Source organism: Mustela putorius, unplaced genomic scaffold, assembly GCF_011764305.1.
Source record: "Mustela putorius furo isolate JIRA1106 unplaced genomic scaffold, ASM1176430v1.1 tig00003988_pilon_pilon_pilon, whole genome shotgun sequence".
Taxonomy (NCBI): Eukaryota; Metazoa; Chordata; class Mammalia; order Carnivora; family Mustelidae; genus Mustela; species Mustela putorius.
In genome coordinates, this window is record NW_025422127.1 from 4,021,306 (window position 1) to 4,037,682 (window position 16,377).

Below are 16,377 nucleotides of genomic sequence, written 5' to 3' on the forward strand. Positions count from 1 at the left end.
CATTTTCTTTTTCTCATCTCTCTATTATTCATACATGTTCACCTCCAGTTCAGTTCCATATGTTGTCAATAGAGCCATTCACATTTCATGAATAAGGCAGCATGACCTCCACAAGAGGCAATTGAACAGAATTAGCCACAACTAATTGAAAGTCTTCCTGCTTCAGGTTAAAGCCCTTATCTCCTTCTTCAATTATAAAACAAAAACAAAAACAAAAAACTATTAAACAAGACATCCCATGTTAAGAGATTAGAAAATCTAAAACTCTATAATTCCACTTTTTTAATAAACTAAGGTTTATTAACACAAAGAATATGATTTTGATGGCTAACCATTGCACAATTCACAAATAAAGATTCTGATTTGCACAATGATTTAAAAACAGTTTCTTAAACTATGGAACCAAACTTCTTACTACTATTAGGATGTTAGGATAGTCTAGTAGAATTGTTTTAAGAATGTCGAATGTCCATTGCAATTCTGCTAGGCCCAAAACCGAGGGTTAAGGATGGACTGCACATTATTTCTTTTAGACAAGATAACTTTTTTTTTTTTCTAAAGAAACACAACTTGTAATTGCTTACATTTTACACAAGTCCGCCAATTTTAACAACACTAGTGCTGGGAGAGAATAAGGAGATGACATTTGTAAAGAATCAGCCCTTCCAACTAAACTACATTTTCTTCCTTGTTCTTCCACGCAGTTGGCAGTGATTTCAGGTTTTCAGACTTCACAGCTCCCATCCAAAAACTTGCGTAACAGCGCCCAGTCCTCTCTCTTAAACTGTTTGCTGCAAAGCTACAGAAATCACGCCCTTCGTTCTGAAAACTCTAGTTCCTTTCTTTCCATATCTACTGATTAGTTTCGCCAACTTCTTACCGGAACCAGGATGTGTTACAATTTGGTTGAAGCTTTATGGAATTTCCTATAGCGAAATTAAGCACAGGGGCGAGAACAAGACGATGTCTACTATAGCTTGGACAGTGACCGAACTCTGGTGAGGAAGCTTCTCAAATGAAAGGAAATGAAAGGGGCTCATTCAGTTACTGGCTGGGAACAGGCAAGGGGGCCTGAAAGAGTTAGAAACTGTAGTTGAGCCACAGGATCGTACCCTCTGGGAGAACCGCGAACTCCAGTAACCCGCAGATTGCCACCTCTGCTGTCCCGCCCACGCAGGGGCGCGCATTTGAATCCACTTGGCAGCCTCGGGGCTCAGGACCTTGACTCTACTCCTCGGAGTTGTCAGTGGCTCCTTTCCCTCGCCCACCTGCGGCCAGGTGGGGCAAGCCCAGGGCCCACCGCGCGGCCCGCTAGGCACGAGGGCTGGGCAACCGGAGGCCTCGATGGCTCCTTTTCCATCTCCACCGAGCGCCGCTTGAGGCCTGGGTCAGGAGCAGCTCCCCCAGAAAAGGCAACCGCGCGCCCAGCGAACCGGCCCCTCGCGATTCTCAGGCGGGTCCCCCTCTGCCCTCAAGAAGAATACTTACAGGCGAGCGATCCAGGGCGGAAGAGACTCGGGAAGGCGCGCCAGCAGCTGGCGGCTGCAGTCCATGAGGTCCCCGAGGCACCGGCAAGGAGCGGGACACAGGCGCTCGGCGGCGACCTCGGAAGACTGCCCCAGTGCCCCCGGGCTGCCCCGACCGCTGCCCTCGACCGGGCCCAGGCGTCCCAGCACTGCACCCAGCAGCAGTCCCAGTGCCACCGACGGCGCGCGGAGCTTCTCGAGGGCGCCCATCGCGCTCCTGCGGCCTCTCACCCTGCCCGGCGCTCCGCAGCCGGCGCGCGCTGGGGGCCCGGCACCAACTTGCAGCCGAACGGTGGCCGCCCGCGCTCGAAGCCGCGTGCGCGCGCCCTTGTCCCGCGCTCCCGACAAAGTCCTTTCTTCTACCGCCAGCAGCTCGGCCCTTGCATGCCCCGGAGCAGCGAGAGGGAAGCCAGAGCAGACGGCCAGCTGCGGCGACGCTGCAGTCCGAGCAGCGTCGGCGCGCCCAAGTCCCTCTCGCCCGCAAAGAAACTTTTTCGCCTCCTCCCCGCGTTAATGCGCAAAGTCCCGGCGCGGCGGAGTCGGGAGGCGGGGTGTGCGGCGCAGCCGCGCGTCCATTGGCCGGCCCGGCCCCGTCGCCCCGAGTCCACGTGACAACAACAGGGCTCCAGACCCGGGCGGGAGCGCGGGAGAAAGTGGAGCTGAGATTGTAGGAAATTCGGAGTTATATTTTCCAGCCTCCGCGGCCAGCAGTCTCCACTAGGTCCTGGGAAACATATATCAGATGGAGTTGAAGAGAAAAAGGGAGTGTGCAAACAACTGAACAAAATTAGGCCAGCTTTCGGAGTTGGAGGTATTTTGGCGGACGTGAGGGGAGTAAAGTTAGCTTTATCAGGAAAACTTTAAATTCCAAATCGAAAAAAAAAAAAAAAAGAAAAAGAATTAGAAATTACCCTACCATCCACGGATGAAACAGTGGTTTCAGTGAAAATACAGTTGTTCTAACATTAATATTGGTCGATTTTTTCCCGTTATATATTAGCTCAAAATATAAAAACAATAAAATTGTTGGAAATGGTATATTGCGTTACAAACAGCCACCTTTGGTGCACTGGCTAGAGCTGTGGGGAAATTATGGGAAGTGACCTTCTACTAAGTTGTGATGGCAGTCATAGAGTGTATGCAATAGCTGGAAATAATAAAAATAGTCACAGTTACTTCAAGGCAAAATGAGAACTAGGACCTTGAAGGAAAAGATTAACATAGGCACCGTGGTCTACCTGAGTTTTGAGTGATGACAAATACTTATTGAGAATGCTACCAGGCTAGAAGTACTTGTCTATCTGCGTGGGGTGGGGGGTGGATTCAGGCATATGGGACTTCCCCAGTGAAGTCTATGTTCTAACCTAATTCTTGCAGGTGATTGGGGCGGCAGGATTTTGGAAACCCCAGAGTTCATCTGTGAACACCCTGCTCCTCTAGGTGAGGATATATACCCAGAGAAAGTTACTAACCTGTTTGTGGTAAAAAGAGGAAGCTTATTTTAAAAATGCGACTTCTGCAGTCATTGTTTCTTATGCTGTCTGCCAAAGCATTCTGTATGGGCTGTTTAAACCGCTCATTATTGAGGAGTAGAGATAGTTTGTAGAGTGGAGACTTTAACTTTTTAATTTCCACTGTAGCAAATCACCTGCAAAAGCAACCCCAGTCTTGAGGGAGAGAAAAGACTCCCTTTGAAGGTGAAAAACACTTTAGGTAAGATATCCCATCCTCTTCCAGTTACTGTTAGTGTCACCTGCACCACTCTTTTTGATGATGTGCAATTAGGAAATATTTATAATGACAGCACCTTGGTTTTGAATGATCATTCTGACTGCTTGGAGTCAAGAAACAGAACAGTCATGCTATGGATTTTTCAGCTCAGTCTTCTCCATCTATTTCATGTAAGGAAAATCAGGCTTAGTTCATTGGAGTTTTTGAAAAGAAGTATGCTATTATGCACATGCCTTTGTGTATAAGTATGGCAACTTGCTAATTAACATATCACCCACATGACAGCAGTAGTGAGAAATGGGCTACCATTTTGAGGAAGTTTGGCTTGGTTTCTTTCCCCATTTTCCACTTTCCTTATTTCATTTTCTGTGAATTTATTCACACCTCTGCGCTGATATTTACCATATCCATATTTCTGGCCCACATCTTTCCCTTAAACTGTAGACTTGTATATTCAACCACTCATAGGTCATCTCACCCTGGATATTCAAATGTAACATGTCTAGAATTAAATTTCATCACCCCTCAGCCTTACTCCTTTTCCTCCTGAGTTTAATATCTTGAGGAATGATACCTCCCTCTGTCCCCATGTCAACTACTCCAGAAACCTCATTCACCCTTAATATTTCCTCATGGTCCCCATCACCTCTACAATCAGCAAGTTCTAATGAAGCGAGCAGCTCCATGTATATCTCTTATCCATCTCCATAGATACAATGCAAACTGAGACCACCAGCAGCCCATGCTTGGATTCCTGCTACAGCCTCCTCTGTCTGGCATTTCAGTCTTTTCTCCACGTTGCACTCAACGTGATAAGCCAAAAGCTTATCAAATCGGAGCCTCTGACTCAAATCGGAGCCTCTGACTCAAAAGCCCGATTCCTACTTTTCTCAGAATAAAGTTTAAATTCTCTGGCGTAACATGTATTTGGCTTCTACTCACCTCTTTAATTCATTTTATTTAATCCTGTTCCTTTTACTCTAGGAACTACTGGCAGTTCTTTTCCCATGCTGCCCTCTGCCTTTGGCTCTCTCATCCCCTGGGGCCTATGTCTCTTTCCCATCTGATTGGTTTGGGCTTCAACTTTCGCATTCCTCTTTTTGAAGAAGGCTTCCTTGAATCCTGTTTTAACTATCCCTCACACTACCAGCATATCCACTATTCACTGGAATGTAATTGGCCATTTTTATTCTGGAACTTCCTAGATAATGCTTAGATTTTCCAAGTCAGTTCCCTGGATTAGCTGTTACTTTTAATTCCTTCTGTAAGATTTATTGACTAATACCTATGAGTAGCTGAAACCTAGATGCAACCAGCCCCTACCTAGTACATCCTTTCTTTACAGGGTTGCTCCTTCTGAGAGGAGGTCGATTCATAGTAGTTCCAGGCTAGCTTATGTCTATAATTACACAAGGGAATTAAGTATTATGTTAATCAAATAAATCCGAGTACAACCGGAAGTAGCTTTATTCCTTGTAACAAATAATGAATTTGGTAGCTTAATGATAGCTAATGATGAATTTGAAACTTGGGAAAGATTCTTAAAAGGTAATTACTATAATACAATGCTATCAGATTAGGTATGGACAAGACAATTGAATAACTGGGGAGAAATTATAGATTAGGAGATTTCTTCACACGGATTGCTTTGCAAGCATTTTAAAGTTCTTCTTCCACTTCAAAGTAATTGTAATTGGGAATCAATCAGCAGAGGATATTTTATGGACGTGGCTTATGCTTGCTCAGAACTTCACATGGTCATTGGGAGAGCTAACAATGATGACATGAAATGGTTTTAGCACACATTAATATGGCTATTCTCCATCTCAGTATGACTTCAATAATTCACTCAATAGAAGGGGAACTAGTTCTACATGGGAACTTTAAATCATTGTACTATTTTCCCAGACTTCTAAAACCCTTTATGAACCATACTTCAGAACTTCTATGGTGTGGCTACTGAATGAGCAGTTTCCTTCCACATCTGTGCCATTTCGTTTGTAGGGGCGTAGACAGTGGGAATGGAGGCAGAATGTCAGGAAAGATCGTTTGTAATAGAGGAGGAAAAGGAACATAAAACTCTGTTTAATCTCCTCAAATTTATCGGTGGATAACAGTGGTCCCGGAACAGTTTTAATGTGTCATTGAATTCTCTGATCTTCTTATGAGGTAGTTTATCTGTGTACACACATTCATACTCACACACACACACACACACACACACACACACAAATACAGTAGTATCAAATGTTGATTTTCCGTTCTTTTGGCTAATCTCTCATAAATAAGGATTTAGTGTGAAGGAGCCAGATTCATTTTGAACGGAGGTCTTTTAACATTTGGATTAAAAGGAGATCAAGTGCTGGCTTTCTGTGCTCCTTCAGAGGTTTACACTGGTTAACTGGGTGGTTGAAAACTGACTATTGGAATGACCTACATCACCCCAGACAGTTTCTCATTAATAACTTTGTCCTGGTGAATGGCAATTCCCATCCATTTTTCTAAAACAGCCTTCTTTCACCCATTTTGTGGTTAGTGTAACCCAGCCCCAGTTCTCTTTTCAGTTTTCCTGTTTTTTTTTTCCTCTCTCTGGCAAGTGTGAGACTTTCTTATCTTGAGTGTTGGCAAGGGCAATGACTCACCGATAAAAAGTAATAGAGGTGCTAAGCTGTCAGTTTTAACATCCCAGGGCAAGAATGAAAGCTAAACACTCAGTACTTACTTTATCATTACAATGAATGACACAGCTTGTGTAAGTGTGAACTGTGAAAAGGGAAAAGAGATAAGGCAAAGGAGGAAGAAAAGCACAAAAAAATCCCCAGATAATGATGCCAAAAGCAAATGTTGCTGTACTCTGTAACCTAACCATATCTTTTCCCATTCATTAAGGCATTTTGAAAGAAATAGATAACCCTCCTCTCTCACAAAAAGTGCAGTGCTTTACTTAGAGAACAGGAGAATAGAATCTTACTTTAAAAAAGCCCTGCTATGAACATGTCCTAACTCTTCAGAAAATAGTTAGAAAAATGAAGATGACCACCCATCTGTTTCTCTCAAGTTGGCCAACTGTGTGATATTATTGTAATTGAAAACAATGTTACCTGAACATTCTATTCATTTAACCACAAATTACACATATCCTATCTTTTGTTTTACCCATTTCTCAAGTCACCCACTAGGAATAATGAGTGCTCTGAGCAGAATTCATATTGTGGACAGAACTAGATACCCTGGAAATCACCTAGGTGTAGCCAGGAGCTACTGGGAGTGGGGAGCCCTGAGGTGGGAGTAGGGAAAGGGTGAAAGCTCAGAACTATGACCTCCTCCAGATTCTTCTCAGTGGTGTGTCATTCTCCCGCAACAGATCCTTTCAATGGTCTCCAGTTTCTTCATTCCTTTAAGGACTTCAGGGCACATTTCTCTTCTTTCAATGTCTGTTCCCTTCTTTTTCTGTAGCCAGCAGTATTACTAAGACCCTACTGGGAATCTCAACAGATAAAAAATAGCCCACCCTGTCAAAAATGCAGAAATCTAAATGATTGAGAGTTTGTTATGAAGGATGTGAGATAGTCAGAAGGCTGACAGGGAGGTCAAATGCATTGTAGCTTTGGCATATATTACCTCATGGTGCTGGTCTATAAAACAGGTGAAGACTGACACGTTGCTAAACAGTAGTATGCTGTGACTGCAAAGCCCTGTGTAGATTCTAGTTCCTGTTACTAAACTCCCAAGTTGCTGTTTTCTTTCCATGTTTCAAGTATATAAAGTAAGTTCACTACAGAAACATTCTGCTGTTGGGGTTTTTGACCAGTGGAATATTGGAGTTAAGGAAACAATTAAGGAAACCCTCAACTATTTGTCCTGAGGAAAATAATATTTAACCTTAAAACGGAAAACAAACAAAACATTTTATAACCTTCATATAAGACCCTTAATCTATGTGTTATGACAGCATACAATACAAATCATGAGATTTTTAATAGGTCTCTTATGCCATCTCCAAAAGTTACTGCATAACTCAATTTGTTATGATTTATGCCATGAGGTAAAAAAGAATCATTAGGCATGTTTACTGAAAAGACTCATATATCCCCCCTGAGAACTTTTCTGAAGAATATTTTTCTTTCACTTCTTGGATGTGCAGTTCGTCTATACAGTATTCTAAGAATTAATTTGCATTTCCAAACTGTAAGAGCCTCATAAATGAGTTATTTATTGCTTTTATTTATAGATTCATCCTCTTTCACTCTTGATGTTTACCCAAGTCTATCAGATTAAGGTGACTCGGTCATGAATATTCTCAAAATCAAGTGCCCTGCATTAAAACTCTGCTTCTATGGCTAAATATAAGGATCTCTATCAAGCTACAGTGTTTACTATGTCATTACGCATCAGAAGGATTCTCAAATAGAGAATGAAGAAGAATTTTGGTTTTATGGGTCAGCTTCAATGTAACACTGTGCTCATGTCGTAGTAAAAGCAGAACAAATACTTTTGTTCTAAAATCTTAAATTTTTAGCCCAAAGCTTTACACGTTTCTGTTATGTTTATATACACATACAGAAAGATTCCCTTGGAAATATATACGTAGAGCTTGAAGAAGCTTTCAAGGGCACCTTACTTATCCACTTGGCCAGGGCAGAACCATGTCTGCAGCAGGCAGCCTCCTCCGCTCCCATGGCAATACTTTCAGACTTGAACACCTTTTTCAGTCAGAGGATTCATCCTTACAGCCCCACATAAATAAATTCCTCCTGCTCTCTTGCTGTCATTTGAGCTTTTCTGCTTCTTTGGGCAAAATAGAAATGGTTCCTAGAAATAACTTCTTAGTTTTCTTCTTTGTGAATTAAATAATTGCAACTCTTTCTTTCTCACAAGCACTACTGTTCCTCTATCTTACACCCTCATGAGGATCAAGAATATCTCTTTTCTGGTCATTTGCCTTGCATAGTAAGTGTGGCAAAGGAGAAGTAAGAGACTCCTGGGACCCGACAAGTGAAGATATTCAAGCCCTGTCAAGCTTTCACTATTCTTACAATTTTCTTAACATTTGCTGTGTGTCCCCTCATTTACTACTTACTACCACCCTGTATGACATCACCCCCATGTTGCAGACTAGGAAACTAAAGTATGGAGATGCTTAAGAATTTCCCCATGTCGGAGCTGGGTTTGCAACCCAATCAATCTTCCTCCATGGTGTACTCTCTTAAGCACCATGCTACACTGCTTTCCACTAGAGTCAGAAGAATGAAGTTTCCAAAGCCTGCCTAAATGCTCCAGAGAAGGGGTAAGTTGGAATCAATAGGGGAAGCATACATGGAATTTGCCTGGTAATTTTTGATGGTGTCTGACTACAGTCATTGCCTCTCCTTTCTTTTCCTCCTTCTCTTCTTTAATCGACGTTTAGGGAAAATTGTTTGTCTTTATGTAGATATTTAAATCAGTCACCTTACTTTCTGATTCATAAAGGTTAATATGCCTGCCCAGTATCAGAGTGTTCCTTGAAATCTAGCCATTAGAGATTAACTATGGGCTCAAACGTGACTGTCTCCCTAAAGTTCTCTTCTGCAATGTCAATACACCCTCACCTCCAGGAGTGTCATGTAAGGTGTCACTGGCATTTTAGAGTCAGTGTTCTATAAAAGTCCAAATGGCTTGCAGGAGAACCTAGGTGGTTGCTAATCAGAAGATGGTAACGATGCAGAAAAGGAGACAGCCTTGGCTTTCTTTGCAATTTGTCTAGGGCTGTACCTAATTAGGGGACTCATGAATGGGATACATTTGTCTGAGAAACCCAGAGAAAGGAAATATTAATACTAAAGATTATATTTCAACTGTTGAGATGCTTTATATGTGGTAGCAGAATTTTCTTTAAGCATTTGATTTATTAGGTAATGCTAATTTTTATGCTTTCTAAGTCTTCTAACAGTGTACGGAGAATTTTTCTTAAAGTGTCCCAGATTGGCTAGTTTTGAATTCTGGTTTCCCAAACAACTTTTTTTAAAAGGGTGTCCTTCAAGTCCATTGCCCCAGGAACATCTCAGAAGCTTCCTTTCTTCAGGGAACTCTGTGCAAGTCGTCTCAGTAATGCTTGAGCTAGTCTTTCTCACATTCAAAGACCCAACTCAAATTATGAGAGAGTAAATTTCATTGTCTTCATTTAAACTTATTAAGCCATCACCATGACAAATAGTTTCTATTCTGAGTAATATAAGAGACACCATGAAATTGAACTTACTGGAGTTCTGATAAAAATCTATATTTTCTAATATTATAAGAGAAAGTGCTAGAGACACAGGCTCCCCAGTATTAAAAGTTGTTACTTCATTTTTGAATTTTTATTATCATCCAATGTTAAGAGCTCTCATCTATGATTTTATGAGTCTGTACACAAAAATAATTCATATAAAGTATATTGATTTTTTCCAGTTATTTCTTAAGTAAGTTATTAAAAATAAAGTTTATTTGAGCAGGTTTTCCTAGAGCATTAAATTATTTAATGCAGTGGTAAAATTTTTAAAAGCCAAGACCTATCTTAAGAACAGAAATATGGACACAATCTTTATTTCACCTAATGAGAGTATACCATAGGAAGTTAATGAAAACATGAATAATTAATTATAATAAATGCCGATGGGTCTGTCCCAAAAGGATTCTATAGCATTAGAAGTTGATGAGCATTTTCCTGAAGTTTGTGATTATTCATTGAAATTGATATGCTTGTAAAGGGAACAATAAAATGTACTACTTTTTTTTCCTTGTAACTTTGGATCTTTTCCTATATATAGTTTTTCCTATAGTTTTAATGAGAGTACATGCTAAATGTCTCAAGGTGAGGGTAGAATTCTCCATCTTGTTAGTAATTATACTTGACTTCTTGTGATCCAAGACGAAAATATTGGAAACAAAATTATGCATAATTTGAACATACTGATTGCAGTCACAAAAGCTCTTTCTAAAGTTTTTGCCCTAGGCAAAAAGAAATTAAATCACCTTTTATAAAATCACTCAAATGTAGCATGCTTGCCTCCATTAAAAATAACTAAAATATCCTAAGGCAATCCTTATTTGATAACTATAGTTACTTCTTTAAGATGTGTTTTATGTGTGACTAGATCTGAAGTTAAGAGCAATCTGTTTCTTAAAACTTGATATTAGAAAAAAATAAAAGGTTTAGGTGAGACAATCTTTAAAACATCTCTCCTCTTTTGTCATCCTTGGTTCTAAAACTTTATACTGGATATGATTCATCTATGTACTATTTAGAAGGCACAGGATAAAATAAGGGTACTTATAGATGATAATGTTTCTCTAGGGTGATCAATATAACTTTAGTATCAGATCTCTAGGGGTGGCTTAATAAACAAAAAGACTGTTTGGCCCCTTTCTCAATGTACTGAATAAAAAATTCTATAGACAGGTTCTGGTGATCTGCATTTTAACACACCCTCCAAAATTTGGGAATCTGCAAGTTGCCACTCTGAAATTGTGGGGGTTTAATTCTCCTATTACTATGTGGCCTTTCTTATATACTTTCTTTCTATGGGTGACGAAACCCTTTCCATGAGTGCATGAAGCTCCTCTCTCTTCCTGTTCTGCTCTGTCTAATATAGATGAATCTTATGGAGTACTGAAAAGGAGACTATGATTCTATCTTGAGTAATCATGGTTGCCTACGGCCAGTATGGAAATCTGGCAAAAAAGAAACATACTTTCCTATATATTTACAGGGACAAGAAGGATACGTTCTATGGTGACAAGCAATAGACATTTATATGATACGTAACTATAAATAATGTTACTGTACAAACCAATTATACAATCAGCCAATATTAAAATACCATGTATCTCAACAGGCCGCACTACTCAGAGACCTATTTGTGCTAAAGGCAAAAGAAGAAGCACTTACAGTTATGGAAAATCCAGAGATCAGGAAATTCCTGAGTGTATTTGTGTTACAACACTTGTCAGGTGTGTGTGTGTGGGTTTCTTCCCTATGACACAAGTTCCTTGAGTCTTTGAGACCAGGAACCGTCGCAAGTTGCCATCTCAGCTGGTGGCACCATCTCTCGCCTGTTCACTGGGGATTCTCCTCCACTCTTCTCTTTCTCTCGCAATTTGCAACTCTCCTCTCACTTCGGCAAGTCCTGTTGGTTCTATTTTTGAAATATATGCTGCTTCTCACCAGTTTCCACCCCTCCATTCCCACAACCCTATTTCAGCTCCATTCATCTTTCTCCTGGATTAATAGACAAACTTCTTACCCATCTCTGATGCCACTCTTAAATTCCTATTATCAGTTCTCCACAAAACAACCTAAATCTTTTTAAACATAAACGAGACTCCTCTATGCTTCTGTTCCAAATCCATCTGCAGATTCTCTCACACTTGGTATTAAATCCAGAGTTTTCCCTATGATGTGGTCTGCAAGGCCAGCAGGGGTTGCTTCCTTCCCCCCAACCTTATCTCCCACCTCTCTGCTCTGATTTGTATCAGTCTCCCTCTGGCAGCACCATGCTTAGTCTCTTTCCTCTTGTTTCTGGAGCATGCCAAGGTTATACTCACCTGAAGATAGTTTCAGTTGTTGTTCATTCAGCCAGGCCTAGGCTGTGCTTCCTTGATCACCCCCTACTCAAATTTCACCTCCCAGAGAATCTTCCTTTCCACAGCTTCAAAATAACCTCCCTTTCCTCCCTCCCTGCCCCTAGATAAGCTCTAGTTCTTGCCTTATTTTACTTCTTTGTATTATCATTACCTGATAGTGATTACATACTCTCTATTTTCTTTTTCCTTTCTTTTTCTTTCCATTCCTTTCCTTTCCTTTTCCTTTTTTATCTTCTCTTTTTTCTTTTCCCTCCTTATCTTTCTCTCTTCCTTCCTTTCTTTCTTTCTTCTTCTATCTCCCACCAGAAGGTAGCCCCTTGGCAGAGTGGAAACTTGGTCCTGTTTTACCACTAAAACTCCATGCCTACAACACTGTCTGGCATGGCAGAGTAATCAGAGAAACTTCATTAAATGTTTGTATCTCCAGAGCAGTCACATAATGAGAGGTTTGTATATGGGGCTGAATGTCTCAATGACTATTAAAAGCTTTGTGTTTCCAGTTTCAATATTCCCCTTAAGCAGAATGTGCCCCCTTCCAGTTGAGTACCGTTACCTGGTCCTCTCCTCTGTCTCCTTGGTCGTATTGTTTCCATCAAAACAGATTTGTTTTTTCCTGTTTGGATTGAAAGAAAGTTAATGAGAAGTTAGTTCTTATTAAGTAAAAAGTAACATTGTTGTCTGAAAGTATGTGGGGGATAATCTCAATCCTTTGGTATCAGTTGAGACCTGATTTGTGACCCAGTATGTGGTCTGTTCAGGAGAAAGTTCCATATGAGAAGAATGAGTATCTTTTGTTTTAGGTTGGAAAGTACTGTATTTATCTACAAAGTCCCTCTGGTGCAATGTATCATTCAAAGCTCTTGTTTCTTCATTGATCTTCTGCTTAGATGATCTGTGCATTGTTATGAGTGGACTATCGAGGTCTCCTATTACTAATGTATTATTATCAATATGTTTCTTTATTTTGGTTATTAATTGGTTTATATAATTGGCTGATCCCATGTTGTGGGCATACATATTTACAGTTGTTAGATAAAAAGCAATTTGGAGCTCATTTCGTCCTATAAAATAAGCTGAAAATTAATTTTGCCCAGCGAAAGGATAGAGAGTGATATTCAAGTTATCATGAAGCAAGGCAATAGTAGGAATAAGACAACAGACGTAATAATGGGCCTTTGTCCCTTGTTTCTTTCTTTCTCTATGCCAGTGAGGATCTAAATACTCTGTGTACTAATCTACCTATTACTGAAATTCTTCCCATTACATGTTTCAGGTTTCTCATCAGATTCTCAGAGGACACCAGTTTAGATTTTAGACACTAACTGCCTCACTGTCACATTTCTAAACAGAAAGTCTATCTTTATGGAATGGACACTTCAGAACGTGTATAATTGAAAAGCTGAAGACTTTTCAGTGGTACAGTGGTCTTATGGAAAGCTGTCTTCCTCTTAATACCTTAAGAAATATCTGAAAAGTAGCATCTATGGCTTTGGATGATATTATCTATGATGTTTGGAAAATAATGTTGATGATATTATCTATATCAGATGATATTATCTATGATGTTTGGGAAATAATGTTGATGATTAATGCAAATGAACTAATAAATTTCCTTTTGTTACAGTCCCCCATCCTCCCACTTAGAATTCAGTTTGAGGATAATTTCATATTGGTGGACAACTGCTTCCCACATGTGAATTATACTTGAGTTATACCAATGATGTCATTGACATGGAATAAAAAGTGCTGTGATTTTTAGTGATGGCCATTTCACCACAGCTGTGAGCAATGTGTTCCATAAAGACTGGTATAATTCTCCCAGGAGCCATGTTAAAACCTCACCTTGCAACTCTTTAGTAAAATAATAATGATTAAAAGTGGATGCTAAGGACATTTACCCACAAGGTCAATATTTTATGTATTTTCTAGTTAATAAGTGAAAAAAGAGGTTCTGGTATTATTATATACATCATATATTGGGCTAACATGCAGTACATGCTTTATTATTAAGCAAGTCTGCAAATTAAAATAAGAGGGTGATCAAGTACAATAAGGGTGATTTTCTGGTTTGAAATAAAAGTATAAGCACATGGTGCCTTTGAACTTTAAATATTTGAAGAAAAATAGCTTGGGTCAAAGGTAGAGCTAGATTTTTTTTTTTTTTTCTTTAAAAGCTTTAAGATTGCCTGCTCTTATTTTGGTTGGATTAAAGCAAATCGTTAGCATTACTGTAACCTGGGTCAGAGCCGGCCTGGGGGGGATGGCTGTGTGCCCAGCAGACCCATTCTGTGGGCAGCTGCCATGGTGGCCCTCTGCCCAGGTGTCCTCCACGGAGCACAATTCTCTCCTTGTGGGGTCTCGATGATTCACCATTGAATTTTTATTGAAGAGAGTTTTCCAAAATGGGAAAGGAAAACAACACCCAGCAGCTGAATAGAAGCAGCTGTATTTGGTATAGAGAAAGTGAAGTCACTGCTTATGTTCAGAGTCCTTCACCTGTATGTCCCACATCTGATACAATGTGACTGAGCAGATTGCTGCCTTTGCCCGAGACATCTGTCTGTCTGGGCCGTGGTTCGCCACATTTTGCAGAAAAATTGTTTATTCAAGTCATTGCAAGAATAAAGCCTCCTGGGTTAGGTTTGTATGGGGAAGTATGGTTATCCAGGAAGGTCGAAGGCTTAAAGTGAATGTGGAAAATGCCTTTTCTAGCTGTGTTCTGAGCGTATGTATTCATGAGCTCTGAGAATGCATACGTTATTTCTAAGTTATTTTTCATGATATCCCCTGAACTTAGCCATGTGCCTAGCACTGAACACATTCTATATGCTGGAAAGGGCTGTATGTATGTGTGTGATGGAATGAATAAAAGGGAAAGGAAGGAACTTGAAGTTGGAAAACAAAAAGGATGCTGAGTATCAGGTCTGAAAAAGTGGTATGTGGCCATTTTCAGAGAAGTACATGGATCTCTGAACTGGAAGAGCTAGGCTGTTGAACAGACTGAAGATCAGTGTGTGTGTTCAGGACTGGGATGGTACATTCTGCAAGGTAAGGATACTGAATGCCTTTCTAAAAGCTCCTCATAGTGTGGACAACAGGGCTGTCCTGACAGCTTACAGAAACTGCTCCTGGCAGGGACAGACCCTGCAATGGGCACATGTCCTCCTGTGGTTAAGTCCTTCTTAGTAACACCTGCCCCGCTGTCCAGTGCATTTGTCCCTTGTGCTACCCCCTCCTACTTTCCCCACTAGAGTACACAGAAATCTTGAGAACACCATGGGTTGGCCTCTAGGCCTGGGAGATGTAGAGTGGTTTCCAAAGACACTTAATTTGCAATCAGGAAGTAACTCAGACATCAAGCTATTTTGGCTTAATTAAGAAAAAAGATCTTTGACAGCTACAAGTGGAAAGTTCTTGGGATGGAACAGCCTTTAATAGCCCAGACTTGGCAACCCTCAAAACAAATGCTGCCAGGTCTTAATTTTAAAACTAAGGCTATATTTATGCAACATTTAAACAACTGGTTAATTCAGTGAAACTATTGCCACAATTTAATTTGATGACATGTAGATGAATAGACCTTAGATTAACTAATTCACCTTCCAATCACTTGTCAAGATGTTGCAAAAGTAAACTGATTTCTATTTCACACAACTGAGATTTATGGTATCATTAAAGAGCCAAGGTTCAATGACTTTAAACTATGCTTGAATTATGACTTAAAACACTGTCTTACATTAATAATGGTGGGGATATGAAGATTTGCTTTTAAACATAGTATGACTTTTTGGCTTTTACTTTAGTGACAAATTTATCAAAGGTAAGTATGTGCTGAGTGCTCAAATGTCCATTTAACCATGCTTTTATCTTATACTCAAAAAACTACAGCATTCTTTTTATTTTACATTTTATATTAATCTCTTTCCTCCTATCTAACCTATATTGTTAAGGAAATCTTAAATATTATTTCATAGTGTGATTTTCATCCTTAAAATCTTTAACACCAAATATGTGTACAGATATCATCATACCTAATCTAACTGAACATATGAAAAATAGTAAAATTTTGGACAGCTATACACAAAGGTAAGGAATATGAAAAGTTTAATTGAATTTTAAAATTCTTGTTTCTTATCTGTGTTTTCATATTTTCGGTGATGAATGTATCTTGCCTATGGAAAAATTTTTTAAATTTCTTTTTGTTTTTATTTTTTATTTTATTTTTAAAATATTTTAAAATTTGTTTATTTGAGAGAGAGAGCAGAGGGAGAGATAGAGAGAGTGGGCACAAGTAGGGGGTAGTGACAGGGAGAGGGAGAACAGGCTCCCCACTGAACAGGGAGCCTGACACGGGGCCTTATCCTAGGACCCTGAGATCACGATCCGAGCTGAAGGCAGACACTCAACTGACTGAGGCACCTGGGCACCCTCTCTTTTTGTTTTTAAAAGTTTAATTTTAAAAAAGTAGAAAGCACATAAGAAGATTATAGAAATAATCCAAACATTGTAGTAGTCA

At 39.9% G+C, this 16,377-nt stretch overlaps 1 protein-coding gene across 1 annotated transcript in view; it reads right to left on the reverse strand.

Annotated features, from left to right (window-relative positions):
* LRIG3 (leucine rich repeats and immunoglobulin like domains 3) overlaps positions 1-1,876 on the reverse strand; it is a 47,724-nt gene extending 45,848 nt beyond the window's left edge. Inside the window, exon 1 of the mRNA XM_004773281.3 lies at positions 1,489-1,876. Coding sequence (XP_004773338.1) covers positions 1,489-1,736 — 248 coding nt within the window. The 5' untranslated portion in view covers positions 1,737-1,876. The remainder of the gene's footprint in view (positions 1-1,488) is intronic.
* Between the last annotated feature and the right edge of the window lie 14,501 nt (positions 1,877-16,377).